The sequence below is a fragment of the Dermacentor andersoni genome, chromosome 5 (genome assembly GCF_023375885.2).
Source record: "Dermacentor andersoni chromosome 5, qqDerAnde1_hic_scaffold, whole genome shotgun sequence".
NCBI lineage: Eukaryota > Metazoa > Arthropoda > Arachnida > Ixodida > Ixodidae > Dermacentor > Dermacentor andersoni.
Window position 1 is genome coordinate 1,086,670 of NC_092818.1, and position 18,032 is coordinate 1,104,701.

Here is an 18,032-nt window from a genome sequence, read left to right on the forward strand (position 1 = left end):
GACCCAATGACATTCCGATACCTGTAACCAAACAGCCGGGTCCAAGGAGAAAAATGCTGCTGATTAAGGTCTTGGCCGGAATGATTAAAATAAAGGAAATTATGTTTGAGAGGCATGAAAGCAAGAACAGCATTATCTATTCGGGGAAAGAAGACAACAACAACACCAGCTCCTGCAGACTAATACAGGAATCTCGAGCTCGTGCAGGAATGCAGGAATACAGACTAATACAGGAATTTGGGGCTAGGATAAATTCCAGGTCGCGCGAGGAATTGGGAAAAGTTTAATGGTGCCAGCGCTAGCGGTCGCAAAAATAAATCTGCGCTATAAACGAGAAATGTCACCGAGCTTGTATGTCAGAGGGCGGTGGGCCAACTGGCTTTGAGAGGCCATGGTAAAAACACAAATGAGGCAATGCATTGGGCTTGGGCTTCTGTTGATGTTGGAGAAGCGCATGCAGGGCAAGACTAGTTTTGAAGAGACTGCAATGTACATGGATGGAAAGAAATGGCCGGAGTTTGTGCACACATATGTTCACCTGAAAAGCGTGCACACAGAATAGAGGAAGATATCAAAAAAGTAGGCAACGAGGTGCAGCACAATTGAGAGTGTGTATAGACAAACATGAATAATAAAAAAGGAAGCTAGAGAAGCAGAGACGGCATTTATTGGATAAAAAGGATCGAAAGAAAAAGGCACGCTTATTACAAAATCAACAAGAAATAAATCAGGATAGTAGGGAAATGAATATGATACTACAGACGGTGGCCGCGCATGCGCCGCCGATAGCCGGACTGCACGATGACAACGAGGCGCACACCGACGGCGCAAACGGGCCTCGAGCGTCCGCGCCATTGTTATCGCCATAAATCCCGCAAATGAATCCTGCAAAACATGTCTAACAATAACGTAAGGCGTACATTCATAGATATACCAAGATAGCGTGACGTAACTAGGTCAAAATGAATAATCTTGAACCTGGTTGTAAGAAGACGGCTTATAACGAAGTAATGAATAAAACGAAGTGCAACTCCCCTTGAAAACCATATAGATATACACCTATTCGACACCTCAATTTCACGTAGTAAAATTGTGCTGCCAATGGTTATGATGAACTGGATTCGGCCCCGGAACCAAAAATACCGACCGAATTGCGCCACGTGAGCCCCACCGGGTTCCGCACTTCTCTGGCGCGGCATTTAAAAAATCCCGCCTTCGAATAGGACGTCGAGCAGCAGTGCTTTTTCGCACCACGGCACGTGACCGCGGCGCGCAAGCAGGCTTTTTTTTATTTTTTTTTTTTGCTTGTCGCACCTCCCTGTAGCTACGGCGCGTGGCGGGCGAAGCTAAGCGAATTTCTCAAAATGTCGATGTCGGAGGGCGCGCCTACCTGAGCTGCGCCACACAGTGTATAAGTGATTACGCTTACGCGCAGCATCCTAAAAAAAAAAGATATTGCCTTCCCTTCTCTGCCTCAGTGCGGCCCGCAGCTCTGTGCTGATGCAGCTAGGCGTGCCCTGCGAGAGCGCGTGAAACCAGCTCGAGCCGGGCAATCCAAGCAGGGAACACGAGAAAGGGGCGGATCAGATAGTTTCGCTTTCAAGTTGCACTCGCCAAGGGCGTCCTCATTTCTGGCGCTGTGCCAAGCTTTGTCGGCAGTATACTTGGACGCGTTTGCGAAATCTCGCGTAGGTGAACCTGCCTCCGAAAGTCATGGAGGTAGACCGAGAATAAAGACCCAGCTTGAGAGCAAGCAGCATAATATCACTGAGCAAGCGCTATCACGTGGCTTTTATTTTCATATTTTGCGGGCCTTCTTTGCTACACGGAGACAAGGACTACATGAGCAGTATCGCACAGGAAACAAATCGATCGGTGGCTTCTGGAGGGGCTGTACAAATCTGCGTATCATACACGGGGTTCTCAGCCAACAATTTAAACAGTTGGATAATGAAATTTAATTAATTACTCAGTTGTGGGGAAAACAAGAAAAAATTGTATGAGTTACTATATAGTGTAGTGCGAATAGTATGCGTTCGGTTCAATGTCGCTTCCGATGCGCCTTTCATATCTATATTCTTGGCTCACGTTATGTTGGACACCGTGTATATTTATGACCTTTCCATGCAAGTAGCGAGGTTTCCATCTCTATAAAATGTTGTAGATTACTAGAGTTTCCTTTTTCTCTGAGCCGTTACCATTGCTTACTGGAAAGAGAAGCATTACTAACAGACACAACATTCACTTGCATTTCGCACGCCATTGATAAAAGACTCTGCCGAAGGGGTCACTGAAGTCTAGTTTTCTTTCATGGTCAAAAAAGCCCGCAAGCCAACAAAGCCCGCAAGCAATTCAAAGCGAGGCGAATGTGCAGCTACATATTAATTATCTAGGTACGGGCTATATCCATACCTTTAGAAATTATTGATAATTGGGTAAATCCTTCTGTTTCAAAAAATGAAATAAACTTTGTGCTGCACGTATACTTAAATGCATTGTATACGTTCATGGTGTTTACAGTGTAAATGTAAAACAATGTTGAAGTGAGAAGATACGGATGACGCAGAAGCCGCTAGTGCTTCTAATGCGCGTGTCCTCCTACATATTGTCAGGGATTTGCAGAAATAAAGCGACCCGCCGTGGTTGCTTCGTGACAATGGTGTTGGGCTACAAAGCACGAGATCACGGGATAGAATTCCGGCCAGGGCGACCGTATTTCGATTGGGGCGAATTGCGAAAACTCCCGTGTACTTAGATTTAGGTGCTCGTTGAAGGACCCCAAGTGGTCCAAACTTCTGGAGTACCCTACCACGGCGTGCCTCATGATCAGATCGTGGTTGGGCAGCGAAACCCCATTATTTAATTTTTCTTTTTGAAGAATGAAAGCGAAAGTATGAATTCGAAGCCGCTCTCATCCGCGCCAACAAGGTTGCCCCAGTAGAATTTCAAGTGAAAACGTCGAGGAAAGTTAAAGGAAACGTCAAATAATGTGGGTGACAAAGCTCTGGTATTGGAACTTCTGGTACGGGGGGGGGGGGGGGGGGGGGGGACGTGGCTCAGACTCTCCCGGAAAACTCCGGAGGGGGCTCGCGCACGTAGTGGGCGCCTATGGTCAGGATCAACCACCGAAGTCGGAAAAGGTCGCAAACAGGCACTTCGGTCTGAGCATAACCACCTATTCCCGGAGGAAGTTTTCATTCGAAAGCGTTTTTCTCTCATTGAGAGAAAAAAGCCAGCACCCGACGTCTGTAGCAGCTAAGCGGTAAAGACCAACACGCTACGCGTGTACGTACATGCGTGTGCTCTCAGCGTCACGACTGCAGATGACACTGCCTGTCATACAGGGGTGCGATCGGAGATGGTTGTTCGGCGCGTTCGTTCGGTTACCGGCGCGCGCGATTGGCCTACTCCGCGCCGACGTCGCCCGCCGCGGGGCGCCGCCCCGTTTTCGGTGACGTCAAAATGACGACACGCTCCTGTCAATCATCCGCCCACCGAGCATTTCGTCCGAACGCGACGGGAGTTGAGAAGTTTGGAGCGATCATACGGCTTCGCATGGCGCGTCTGGTGGATTGGATTGGATCCAACAGGCGGCCTTTTCGGCTGCGGAATAGCACGTTTGAATCCAATCCATAGTTTAATTCGAGAAAATGGCGCTTCCGTTGGGAACTTAGGTTGTTGCACTGGCGTTTCTAGAGGAAGGAGGAGAGCGGGTGGCGGTGCGAAACGCGTTTGAAGAAATGGCAGAAAGTGAATTCCGGCGTCGTTTTTGTTTCTCGAAACAAATAATTCGTTGGTTGTACAGATAAATCGACAACATCATTGGTGCCAGCGAGCCACTGGAATGTTGTCGCTGCCCCTTGAAAAGTGCGCCACTCCTCCAGTCGTTTTCTTTTTCTTTTTTCTTCTCGCTGTGCGCGACACCACCTAGGGACGACGCTAAGAACCTAATAGTTATAAATTGCAGTAGTCACACGTACTACTATTTGAAAACGTGTTTGGGCTTGAGAAGAAAAAATACATTTCTTTAGATAAAGATTTAATTCATTTGGAAGACGAGAAACATTTGGTTTTGTAGTATACCGTTTGCAAGCAGACGACAAACGACGGAAGTAAACTTCCGGGGAGGTCACCGCTTCCTGATTGGCTGCTCTCTCCGCCCCGCTGTCACAAATTTTGCATGCTGCAACTTTGTGACGTTGCAGCAACTGAGCAGAACGCGTATAGAACAGAATATCTCCGATCGCGCCCCAGATGCGTAAAAATGAGATAACCTCAGATAGCCACTGCAGGCTTGGTTTCTGAAATGCAGGAACATTTATTGTTATGCTACTACACCGAGGACACGTAGCACAAGGTCCGGGTGCATCGCTGATGCGTATGCGATTTTTTTTTTTTTTGTATCCGCAAGTGAGGCAGCAATACATGTGGCGTTTCCATAAAACTACGCAAATAAACATCGCGGAGCAGATGCCGTCAGCTTGAAATAGCCTGCTCCAAAGAACACCCCCCCTCCCCGTATTCATGCGCCGGAAATGTTTTCCGTCACGTTCATACGCCCCGGATGTGACACTCGTGCCGCACAGGAATAAGACATTAGCAAAGAGATTGTAAAAGACCTCCTTGGCCCTAATTCAGCTCTGGGCTGCACATTGCTGTAGCATGTAGCACATTGCTGGCAATGGTGCTGCGAGCATAGCACAGGAAAGAACGCACATCTTATTGAGCCCCTCTATTAGGCGCATTAGGTCGTATAGTAGTGTTGCTCTGCTGCTGCCACGAAAAAATCCAGGACGCGCGCTCGGTTCTCTGCGCCGTTACTATAGCGACCATAGCGGCTGGGCCATGCTACCGGATGGAATACGCCCGAGTCCACTTGCGCCTCTGCTCTGTCGTCTGCTCGGCGCGTACCCTGCGTCTGCTGCGGGAAGCGGAGAGACGTTTGCAGCCGACCGACACTTCAGTTCAGAAGACAGTACAAATTGTGTAATAACAGGATTCCTTTTAGTAGAACTTTCACACGTCGGATACAAGCCAGAAGAGATTGCGGTGGCTCTGGCTGCCTGTCGGGTCCACCATATAGAAGTTGTTGCTGGTCAAGCGGGTTCGAATTGGACAGTACGGCCTCCCACTGTTCGGATGTGTGGTTGAGTATGAGGAGAGTATCGGTGCGTTGGGACATGTCCAGGCAGTATACTGTACAGTGACGCGCAAGCATCGCAGTGGGACCGGTTATAGGGACCGAGGTTGGGGCATATTGCTCACACTGAAACAAGCCGCTCTTCGTCGCATGGGCGCCGACAGAGATGTGGCTAATGAAAGAGGAAAAGCGGGACGAACACTTGGACGATAAATAAAGCATGTGCGAAAGAGGCACACAGAGAGGAGATGACCGTATGGCAAGAACAAAAGCTATGGCAAAAGCAAACCGATAAACTAGACGCGCAGCGTCTGCGTTTCAGGACCACAAGCGATTGCAGTGCGTGACACGTAATAACTTGGGCTCTGTTATCTCACTGCATGGTGTAAATAACATCGAAACAAAGAATGTCATCTTGTCTACACACACGTCAACATACACACACGTGTCAACAAACACACATGCACCAATGAAGTCTGTTTCTCACTCAGGGGAAAACTCGGAACTATCGCGATGCGGCGAGCGCTGGAAGATCGAAGCGGCCGGCGGCCGCACAGCGGCCCCGTAGACCATATACAGGAGGGGCGGAGTCGTGTTCTGCGTCGTCTGCCACGGCGGGCGCGCTGGCCGCATTGCTTTAGCATTGCTACTGTGAGGGGCGGGGCACCGATTTCATCGTTACTGCGGCAACTGAGCTGACATTCTTTACTGAACGTTGTGCGACGCCAAACTCTGCGCCTTCATTGGCGATAATGGAGTTCCACAAACTTACTTTGGCGGCATGCTTCGTTTGTTCTTTCAAAAGGCCGGGGTACCGAGTGCGTGCGTGTACATTTGTTCAGTACGTGTGCTGCGTAATATGCAGCGACAAGACGCACCAAGATATGCGCGCAACGTGCTGTCTTTGCCTCGAAAGGAAAACGAGGCACTCAATAGAGATAACTTTTGGGGGTCATACACGATGAAAGAAACGGATACGAATAAAGGAATCTTTTAAAGGTTACGACAATGAGCTGGAAGTGATTTTTCTCGACAATCATTCCCTAAACCAGACAGGCGCTGCTCGCCGGCGGAGAGTTAGACGCGTCATGTTCCGAACTTGACTTAGTATCTCGTCATGTCCCCAGCGGCCACGATGACAGCGCTCTTCCTGGAAGGCAGTGAAGCGTAGAGTGACTTGGACAGCGATGTGTTCATTCGCAGCACGTCTCACCCGCTGACGATGGTGGCCCAAAGCCTATCCCTCGGGCAAATTATAGAGAGGGTGGTGAGTCAGCGATGCTTTCAATACTCCCTAGACATGTTAAATGATGTTGACGCCCGGGGATTGGGGCGGCCACTTCAGGAGAGCGACGGCACGCTCCTTGAGCGTTTCTTGCAACACACGAGAAATGTGAATCGGCGGCCTATCGTGTTGGAATATATAGTCGCCTTCCGGGAACGGGCTGTCAATAACGTATGGAATCACTACATTATATCATACGCGGTCATTCGAAACCGAAACTCGAAAGTGCCTTGGGGCGTGCTGTAAGCCAATGGCGGTAATAGCCGCAGCCAAAGTATTGTTGCATTCACGTGGCTGCCATTTATTGCGCGCTGGCGTGTTGTGTGTCGTGGTGCGTGTGGCATGAGACCAGTCATGTTGTGGTACAGGTGATTCTTTCTGCGAATCATTGCCTCACCAGACCACGCGTACGCCGGACACGTATTGATTGTTGACCAGATACTACGTGCTGTTCCGTTTCGCAACTACGTCCAATAATTATTTCGGCGAGGCAGATGGAAATGCCTACTGTTTCGTCACACGCTATTTCGCGCGCCCTGCGTTCCGGCGAAATCCGCAGCAAGTCAACAACGCAAGGTGTGGAAGCATTGCAACGAAAACGTCCGGGAAAGGTATGCGTATGGGATAGCAGCATTGTCGAAGAAGCAAGTCTAGGCGCGCTTGAAAAAAAGTGCACATGCATTCAGCTTGCAACAAAAGGTTCTCTTGTATCTCAGCGGCGGCGCGTTTTTGGAGCCGCTTGCTAGGTTTCACTTCACTTTACTTCCAGACGTAGCTGTAACGATTGCTAGTCCTTTGTCGTGTTACGTGGGCTTGTGTCGCTTGGGGCCACGTAACATCAGGTTTGCCGCTTCACAGTGCGCCATTGATGCTCTGCAGGCGACAAGCGCTCTCGCCCGTCGCCTCCGGCTGCGCGTATGGAAAAAAAAAAAAAAAGAAAAAGACCATCGATTCTCGGAAACGTGCAATCAGATTGGAGACTGTAACAACAGCTCCATAAACAAATGTACTAAACGTACAAATGACTGGACCCATTTTTAGCATAAGTGAATTTCACTCATTTGTACGGTCAGTTCTGGTGTAATTACCTTTCATTGTTAATATAATGGTTCATCTAAATATTCATAACATTTTTTTTGCCACTAGAAGGGAGCATAACTTCGAACATTATTAAATGACTATCTTGTCCCGCCCCTCATTCCCTAGGATTCGCTGCATCTGGTTCGTTTTCATGTTCATCTTCCGCCCCGCACACCTCCACTTCCTCCGTGGTGTTAACCGTCTATGACATAACCGTTACCGAACGTCCCCCCTCATTTTTTTTTTCGGTGTTGCGATAGCACATATATGAACAATTCTGGCGGATTTCCGCCGTCGGCATCGCCGCGCGATGTTCCGTGTAGAGTGCAAGTGCGATAACATCGTGGCCGCATCCACCGGGGACTGCGAATGCGCGGCCGCGCAGGTCCTCTCTTGATGCCGGTCTACGATAGGCTACGCTCAGCGAGGGTTCGTGTGCGCTGCGTTCTCGCTGTTCGCGTTGAAGCGACGGGCAATACGAGGGTCGCTACTACCGCTCTTCCTCAAACCATACTTCAGACACCGCGGACATTCCGGAGCGCGCGTGACACCGTGTCTGTTAAGTAAGCGCATGCTCACAAGCTTATACAGCCGATAAAACTGCTGCCTATCTATACTTCGTTTGGCTGACTACCAATTTGTAGCTGCGACAATTTTGTTCCACATTACCCCACGAGGTCACGCTCCGACCCGACATGGCTAGGGTGCCTCGATGTCCTCCTCGCCCGCCGCTCCGTTCAGGGTGGAGACATTCTTTGACGGCGCCGGTGCCGCCAGAACCGGTTCGTTCTAGCCACCGCCGCCATGTTCATGCCCGCCGCGCGCGCTGCACGGTGCAGGTGCTATAGGACGTTGCTGCGACGAGTTCGCTGGGTGTTGTCGGCACAAAATGCCCGGCTGCTGCGTGCCGTTGTGCAGTAATCACTCAAGGTGTTTGTGTCAGCCAATTCTTCCACACACCGTCAACGACTAGCTACGATGTCGATGACGCACAGTACCTGATCGACCTGCTGTCGGCAGGTATGCAAGAAGAAGCGGCAGCCGATATTGAAGCTATCGACGACGCGGAGATCCCGTTTGTCGAAGAGCTAACATCAGCTGAGTGCGAGATTTTGTTTCATATCGGTGGGTTTCTTATCAAAGGGATCCTCAAACCTATTGACCACTGCGAGAAGTGCAAACCTGCATTGTTAGGCTCAAGCAGCAGTGAGCATGCGTACTTGACGTCCCTCAAGGAATACGTCTCTGAAGGCAGCAACCTTCATTACCCAAGCGATGCAGTCATGCTAGTTCTCAAATCTTGCGAGAAACATTTTAATGGTATCACCACCTGGACGGAAAGCATTTTCACCATGAAATCTCCTTTGAAGGCTGTAACCGCATACTTGACAAATATGTTGCGGTGCGGCGTAACGGGCGCCTGTCAGGAACACAAAGAAACAGTGGAAAAGCTCTTTGTGTCAAACTACGCGAGACTGGGGCTGCGTGTGCACCTGCGTCAAGCCGCGGCAACGGGACTTGACGGGCATGCAAGCAAGACGTGTGCAGGAGTGAGCCTACAGTGAATACTGAAATTAAATTTTAATGCATATCGCCAGAATTAAAAAAACTTTCGTTTCATTTGGGTTACTCTTTTAATATAGTTTTCATTCATGTGTTTATTCTTACTTTGCTGTGCGTGCTGATTTTTCACCTTGTGTCTGTACAAGTTTTCCGCTTTTTTTTCAACTTATCGAGCTGAGCAGCAATCTGACATTCTAATTTATTTTGTTCAAGTTAATTCAAGGCTTCTTTGTAGTTTCTGGTCGTTGGTCTGAGATCTACGAAAGACCTGTGACAATTGACACCTCCTGACAGCTGACATAATAAAAACCTGCATAGCGACACAAACGTTGTGACTGAAATCACGTATCTACTCGTCACTTATTGACCTCTTTTCTTTACCACCGGCATCTTCTTATGCAATAGGAATTTCCAGAGCTGCATACCAACATGCTCACAAGTAACACAGGTTCACGGCGTAACTGTTCGCGAAGAACAGAAATATGCTGGCAGCATAGCAATTTTTGCATTCCTCTATGATCGCTTGTGTTAAACGCATCATTTCTCACTGTGAAACAAAGTTATTGCCGCGCAACTTAATTTCTGTATTTACAGTTCGTAAAAAATACACGCCAGGCCGCTGCTCACTGGTTGCAACGCGTTTTACGAGGGTACTTCCAAACAACTACTTTAAAACGACATTAAATAGAAACACGAAGTTGAGCTGGCATAAAAGAGGGGCCTTAGGGAATGCGCACATATTTTTTCGGTGCAAAAATATTTCTTAATAGTAGAGAAATTCGTCATCGAAGTAATCAAAGTAATAAAAAAAAAGCGCATTGCTTCCGTCAAACCGCTCATCCACAAGCGCGCCAAGAATGCGCCGCTCGCAGCGGGCAAGAACATGGCGGACGCCGTAGCAGACGACGCACTTGTCTCCACCCTGAACGGAGCGGCGGGCGAGGAGGACATCGAGGCACCCTAACATGGCTACTTAGTGGCTGTGGTGTTGGGCTGCTAAACACGAAGTCGCCGGATCGAATTCCGGCCACGACGGCCGCCTTTCGGGTGGGGCGAAATGCGATAAGATCCGCGTATTTAGATTTTAGTGCACGTTGAAGAATCCCTGGTGGTTCAAATTATTCCCAAGTCTCTCACTACGGCGTGCCGCATAATCATTTCGGAGGTTTGGCACGTAAAAAACCCGTAATATTTTTTTTACTTCGCGCTCCGCCAGCATCTTGAGATGGATTACAGTACACTGCCTTGGGCTTTTTTAACGTTAGGTGATTCTGCTTGGTAGTAAATTGTACACAACACGCACGAACTTTTTTTTTATTTACATACCTACTTCGCCCATTGGGCATTACAGTAAGGCAGACAGATAATCATTATAAAATAGAAGATTGCACACTCTTAAAAGGTTAAACACTTCAGACCATGGGAACAATACTAATCATACATGTGTTACATTCTGAGGGAGCACATGAGACAGCACAAAGAACAAAGCAGCATCTAAGAGTCTACTCTCACAATCACCACTCTTCACAAACAGGTGCTCATCGCTACTGTGCAGTGATAGAATAAATAGCTGTTTCACTAGGGCTCTGTCATACACCCCAATGTGCGTTCCGCATAGGGTAATACTCAATTCGTTGTTTGCAACAGCTCGGCATAGCAGAGGATGAGCTCAATATGATGTGAGGTCTTGTGCACATGTTAATAATTCATTTGCACTTCATCCTCTGAGCATGCTCAAAACTGTTAGTTTTCACCGTTGCACTCCATTGCTAGTACTGAATGTCACGGGGTTCTCTAGACAGTACAGATATGATGTGCGTACTTGGAGGTAACTCTAGCAATGGTAACTGCTATGTGTGGGAGTAACGCTGGTCACTACACTTATGACTAAGTTCAATCGAGCACTGTGGGCATGACGACCTTACTGTGTCACAAAGTAATTGCAGACTCGTAATGCTGGCTGACTCAGTCAGAACAGTGCCGCATAGTACTGATCTTCTACATCACATATTCCCAATATATGTAATGCAATATTCCCGATATATATGCAACCCTGAACCATTACCAAGCAAACACCACGCATCAAGATTCCTGCAACAGCGCATTTCGGCAGGCATTTTACGTTAAACGGCACCTTTACCAAACATCGCACTGCTTGTTAATCAGCACATGCACATGTAATGGAAGAAGATTTCAAGTAATGAATTGAACGAACATGAGGGGCATGACAGCTACTGCAATCATGTACTGTTCTCTGTTAGGGAAGCAATATGACACTGATAGAAAACTACATATTGTTGTGCTACAGGTGTTGTACTCACGTTTATTCACTGCGCTTCAACATGTATGCCAGTTCATATGGATTGTTGAATACCCCTATCGGTTTGTGAACATAGAAGAGCCCTTATGCCTTCTTTCATATGTGGTGACATGCACAAAGATGGAGTATGGCTTGGTACTGTTAATAATAGGCACGCTTTTGGCTTGATTGATAAAGAGGAAGATACTGTAAAACAAGTGCATTATTCGCACTCATTTTCTTTGAAGAAGGTGCCACTATGTTATGTCTTTTTCTAGTTAATGTTGGTGCTGCAGTGCTAACGCAGGCACTGTTTACTTGTTTAAATAAATGTCCACCTATGAGCAATGCCAATATGTGATTTTAAAATGCCAAATTAAACTTTATTATACTCTTTTTCTCTGTGCATTTTTGCCTACCAGTTGCGCCATTTGACACATCGTTTGCTTGCAGCACCACGTACCTTCACACGTTCTCTCCTTCCAGGACCTTACGTGTATGCGCGCCAAGCTCGGGGAGACCAGTAAGGCAGGTATATAAGCAGTGAGTGACTTCTATTTAATTTTTAATTCCATTTTGTGCAGCTATTTGTAGAATCAGTACAGTGTAGTTGAAGTAATGTGGCGGGATTTCGCATAGCTTTTAATCTGTGCTAACAGAAATGATTACAAACCTATGTGCTTACTCTGTGTAACCTGTGTATTTTCTCAAGGTGTTGGGAATGTGTAGACACTGCAAAAGTTATTGCACTTGCTTAACTGCACCCATTCATCCACATCTACCTACATTTCACACGTCAGTAGGGATATAAGCAACTGTGGATTAACAAAATTGTGTGAATTGCAGTGAAATCCCCAGTGAGTGCGAGACTGACTGTGCGCATACTCCCTGTCGGCCTCATACTTTTATTGGCCGGTAATAGCAGCGCAATCTTATTTGTAAACTGCTGAATTCAGCTTCGCATTTCACTGTCAGTTTTCTGTTAGGGTGACTCTTGTTGTGGCAGTTGTATACATTATTTGGCTTCTAATTTGTTGCTTGGACTTGAATTCCGTCGTGGTCCGTGTGCGAAGAAAACGCAAAGTAAACACGGACAAAGGAGGAACACAGGACACGTGTTCTTCGATTATCCGTGTTTGCACTGTTTTTCACCCATGAATTTGTACCAACTAGCTCGCATTCATAGCCTTTAGGGTGTTCGTGATGATAGACACAATTATGCGTTTTAATGTAGCGGCATTAGTTGTGTAGTTATTGTGAAAAAGCAACAACATACAATGTCTGCTGGAAAAACTTTTCATCAAGTGATTTATGGAAGAACTGTGCTCCTGTACCTTACTAGCCTTATATATGAAAACTATTTGACATTACGACAAATGCATGACATTTGTTCTTATTACAGCAGATCCTCTTACAGGAATTTCACACGCACACACACACACACACACACACACACACATGCACATATATATATGGGTACCATCACAGACTGTTGCTGCACATCATTGCTTCATTGCCTACCAGGTAACAATGTCCACGTCACCCAGACGGAGTAACACATACATTTCATTAAAGCTCACTGATGGTTTCAATGAAAGACACACCTCGTCCATTATCACACCTCAGTTATCCCCTCTAAACATACATTGTAGAACCAACTGCACCACCGTGGCATGCAAGAAGTGCAAAGAGCAAGTAATAGCAAGATGCATGATTGAAGATAAGTGTGAGTGAAAGGCAGTGTGCCTATGAGCACATTGTAAACTCCAGTGTTTGTGGCAGTGTATGTTGTTGCAAGCTAGTGGAAATTATTGCTACCATAATTATGGGCGAATGGAAATAACTGTGTTTTTAAACTTGTGTCAGTAAGTATGGACGGATATTGTTATCACAAGTGGGTTCGTGCTGCCCAGAGCATCAGAGCAGACGAGTACGAGCTTTCAGTAAGTTCTCCCAAGTGTCATTTGCACCAAGGAGGAACAGACCTGGGAGTGAGCTGATGAATATGTGAATAAAACATCGCAGCGTGAGTGCGAGTTTATGATGCGTTTGCTTATATGTGGAGATAACCTTATGGAGCTGATAGTGGCTCGGCATGTTTGTTTGCTTCCACGTTTTCTTGTGTCCCTCAAGGCAAATCATGTGACCTGTCACACCTGGCAAGTTTTTATTCTTCCTGAAGGGTCACCTGATGCACACTATCACATGCTTGGCGCTAAACTATCTCCACTTTCTTTCCAAGATGCTGTGGCATTTCAAGAACTTCCTCCACATATTTTTTTTTGGCTGACGGATTCCAACAATGAGCACAATTTCTATGTGTTGAGGTCGTAAGGCTGTTCATGAAAGTTTGCGCTGTAATGTAGCAGCTGCAATTAGTGCACTGGCAAAAAAATTTTTGCATAACACTCTTACAAATTTGTTAAGTTGATGAGCTAACACACATGCCTTAGAATTTTCTGTCACTCTACACAAATCGACGTCGTTGAAATAACAGAAAGAGGAACTATATACAGCTGCTTTGCTACTTACAGACTGCCTAACAAAAAAGCGTGTGTCACGTTTCTTGAGATATTTATTCTCCACTTCTTAAACCTTGATGGCCACATTGTTTACTTCCCCAACCAAGCCTTCTTCTCATCACTCTGCTAACATTGCGAGATTACCAGAGACTGAGACCTTAGAAATGTGCCATTTCATGTAAGTGATGTCGTTATCATACCTTACTAACTTATGAGCAACTGAGTGGGCTAATTGCTGGCTGTTCATCTATGCAACCTGCCTCAAGCCATTTTATTGTGAAAACAATCTGAATTTCACAATAAAGGGAGAGTCAGTAGGTTGAGTCCCGAAGGAAATCATACTTTATCCTCAAATGCACAGCGTTAGAGCTTATTATTTGGGCCTGTATGGGGGGTGGGGGAGAGCTTATTATTTGAGCCTGTATTGGGGGTGGGGGAGCAGCCTAAAGGACAGTCTTTGATTCTTATATATGCCTCAAATTGCAGCCTTAGTGCCTCTTATGGGCACCTATAACCATAATTTTGAAGTATTTAAGTTTTCTTGAGGTTACCCGGCTGTCATAGACACTCACATGCAAACTTGTTACTACATACTTGCAAATGTTCTACTACGTCTGTGGTTTCCCATTGGCAGGAATTGTTTGTTCCAACTGCAGGGTAAAGGGCCATCTCTGCAATCTCCAGTCACCCCTGTCGTGTGCGAGCTGACTACATCATCACTACCCCATCTGAGCTTGACACTCAAGCTTTACAGCACTTCCCCTTTCATTTTGTATGTATTTCATTACAGTTACATACCACTGCTATTTGTATAGCACACTACATGATCTGCTTATGTGATCTTCCACTTATTATTTATTATGGCAGCTACACAGGTTTGACGTATCCTCCAAATGCCCTTTGTAAAATGTATTGAACATTGCCTTCATTACCCAGTTCGACCTACAGATCAGATTGAGCATGTACATGACAGCAGTTACGAGGAACAGTATCACTTCTGTCAATATGACTTTCAAATGCAGGAAGTCACACTTGTCAGGACCCTGCATTGGACAAAACGTAATTTACAATTATAAATCCTTCCAAATACCTTGCTATTATCCTGGTCATCAGAGGAAGTACGTGTCGAGAGATGAAATGTGCCATAATGCCAAATAACTGCAACAACGTTGCATAGCGTATGTTCACGCTCTATGCAACGAAAGCACAATTCATAGTCATTTCTCTCTTTCGTTAGCTCAAAAGAAACAACAATAGCAGTGCAATCTAGCTATATGACAAGGGAGTTTCATTTTCTTGAGGTAATAGTCATGTCGGCCATTGAAGGCATGGCAGGGCACTATCAAGGAACATCTAAGATACAAGAGGTCTAGGAAAGAGTAGTGCATTGATTGCATTTATGGGAGAAAAATTATGCAGACATCTCACACTGTGGGAATAGGTGTATGAGAAGCTTTCATGAGCCTGCAAAGGTAAATGGTGTGTTGAATCAAAACACTCTCTGAAGATTTATGTGATGAAAAATCCCTCCGTCACCAATGTGGACATTGCAGAGCATGCATAATTTTTATCACTGAGTGAACTGCGACGTGAATTGCAACACACCATGTGTTTAGCCTTTAGACCCACACTAAACTGACATGTGATAGCGAATTTCAGCGGAAATTGAATCCCGTATCGTCTCTATTCATCGTGAGCTGAAAGAATCATGCACTCACTCTTTGTCATCATAGCTATTTGACATGACTACAATGCCGAACGTCATTAAGCGCTGGCTTGCATGACGAAACATTACAAGGATGTTTTCCTTTGCCTCTTTCGGGAATGCATTCTTGGCGTAATGGTTAAAGCAGCAAGCTTGGTGCTGCAAATACTGTGTTAAAACCAACCTTTAATTTAGCAACACCTTTACTCAGTGTGCACTTTCACTTGGTGTCATAGCGCACCTGTACCGTGTGCTAGCAGCTAATTGAGAAAGTTATAACGTTCAAGACGCTAAGAAAACTTTGCTTTAGGAGCTCATCTAGTACAGTGACTTGACGTAAAAAAATCAACATGGCTAATTAAGGAAAACACTCATACTGCTATTAGAAACACATGCCACCTATGAGCACAGTCACCAATTCCACTAACCATCAAGAAATGGGACCTTGTTTTTGCAGCGGTGCCCAAAATCAACTAACGAGCTTGTCTGAGTTGCTGTAACATGTTAGGCCACTGCCTCTGCTTTTCATGCATCTGACCATCTCAAGGAAGGTGTATGCGTAATACATACACTGTTATGTCATGTCGAACGGTCACGTAATGAAAGTGGTAAGCTCTGGTTACTATGTATAAACTTTCACAATATTGTTACGCAGGAAGACGCAGACGAAAAGCTATGTACAAATATATTTACAAGGAAAATACGCTGCGCTTGGCCAAGAGGCAACAGCCCGCGCTAGCTTCTAATCGTCGTCGTCGTCTTCACACTGCTGGCCTTTCGTGATCGCGCATATTGTGCCGTAGCACTACCCCCGGCTGCAAAAGCGCCGTCCCGGAGCGACTAAAGATCGGACTCGGAAGCAGTGTAGTAGGCCTTGAGCCTACTGACGTGTACGACATCACTAGATGCCACAGGGGAGGACGAGGTTGAGGCCACAGGAGCAATTTCGTAAGTCACAGGCGTCACCTGGCGCAGCACGCGGTAGGGCCCTGTGTATCGCGAAAGGAGCTTCTCTGAAAGTCCGACGTGACGAGAGGGCGACCACAGGAGCACGAGCGCACCAGGTGAAAACTGTACGTCACGATGGCGGGCGTTGTACTGACACTGCTGAGTGGTCTGTGAGGCCGTCAGTCGAGCACGGGCAAGCTGGCGTGCATGGTCAGCGAGGGCGATGGCGTCGCGCGCATACTCGCTTGTTGAGACCGCAGCAGGAGGAAGTGCCGTGTCTAGGGGCAAGGTAGGTTCGCGACCGTACAGTAGATAAAAGGGAGAAAATCCGGCGGTGTCGTGCCGGGAAGAATTGTACGCAAATGTTACGTAAGGAAGGGCAATGTCCCAGTCGTGGTGGTCCTTGGAAACGTACTTGGCCAGCATATCGGTAAGAGTACGGTTTAACCGCTCTGTCAGGCCATTGGTTTGAGGATGGTATGAAGTAGTCAGTTTGTGTTGAATGGAGCAGGAACGCACAATGTCAGCGATAACTTTCGAGAGGAAGTTTCGACCACGGTCAGTAAGCAGCTGTCGCGGGGCGCCATGAAGCAAGATAATGTCACGCAAGAGAAAGTCCGCGACGTCAGTGGCGCAGCTGGTAGGGAGAGCCCGAGTGATAGCGTATCGGGTGGCGTAATCAGTCGCGACGGCTACCCATTTGTTCCCAGAAGATGACGTGGGAAAGGGACCGAGCAGGTCTAATCCAACACGAAAGAACGGTTCCACAGGGACGGTGATCGGCTGGAGATGACCGGCAGGTAGCACCTGAGGTGTCTTCCGACGCTGGCAGGGATCACAGGCAGCAACATAGCGTCGAACGGAGCGAGCGAGACCAGGCCAATAGAAGCGGCGGCGGACGCGGTCGTACGTGCGAGTTACCCCAAGATGTCCTGAAGTGGGCGCGTCATGCATCTCAAAGAGCACAGTCTGTCGTAGCTGTTTTGGCACGACAAGAAGAAGGTCAGAGCCGTCAGGGAGGAAGTTCCTTCGATACAGAATGCCACCCTGGAGGACATATCGGCGAACGGATGCGTCGGTAGGTGTAGAGCGCAGACGCTCGATAAGTGCTCGCAGCGATAGGTCTCGGTACTGCTCATCGGCGATGTTACCGAAGGCAGAGACAGAGAAAATGCCGTTGGCGCTACTACTGTCGGCGTCGTCAGGCTCGTCGACCGGGTAGCGAGACAGGCAGTCAGCGTCCTTGTGTAGTCGGCCAGATTTATAGGTGACAGTATACGAATATTCTTGGAGGCGTAAGGCCCAGCGACCAAGTCTTCCTGTAGGATCTTTCAGTGAGCATAACCAGCAAAGCGCGTGATGGTCTGTGACAACGGAAAAGGATCGGCCATATAAGTATGGGCGGAATTTCGCAACCGCCCAAACTAGGGCCAGACACTCACGCTCAGTGATGGAATAGTTGCGCTCCGCGGGTGAGAGGAGCCTGCTGG

General features: G+C 47.1%; 1 protein-coding gene and 1 long non-coding RNA gene across 4 annotated transcripts in view; one reads left to right on the forward strand and one right to left on the reverse strand.

Moving 5' to 3' along the window:
- Positions 1-18,032, reverse strand: part of LOC140218438 (NADH dehydrogenase [ubiquinone] 1 alpha subcomplex assembly factor 8-like) — a 164,276-nt gene that overhangs the window by 20,197 nt on the left and 126,047 nt on the right. The window contains exon 3 of one of the 2 annotated variants that reach the window (XM_072288141.1): positions 7,131-7,334. The exons of the other annotated variant lie outside the window; for it this stretch is intronic. Coding sequence (XP_072144242.1) covers positions 7,278-7,334 — 57 coding nt within the window. The 3' untranslated portion in view covers positions 7,131-7,277. Of the gene's footprint in view, positions 1-7,130; positions 7,335-18,032 lie in introns of those variants that run through there. 2 annotated transcript variants of the gene reach the window in all.
- The window catches only part of LOC140218439 (uncharacterized), a 70,455-nt gene continuing 59,123 nt past the window's right edge, over positions 6,701-18,032 (forward strand). Inside the window, exons 1-3 of one of the 2 annotated variants that reach the window (XR_011894690.1) lie at positions 6,701-7,036; positions 11,821-11,910; positions 14,546-14,661. This is a non-coding gene — a long non-coding RNA (uncharacterized lncRNA). The remainder of the gene's footprint in view (positions 7,037-11,820; positions 11,911-14,545; positions 14,662-18,032) is intronic. The other variant, XR_011894689.1, reaches the window with a different exon arrangement.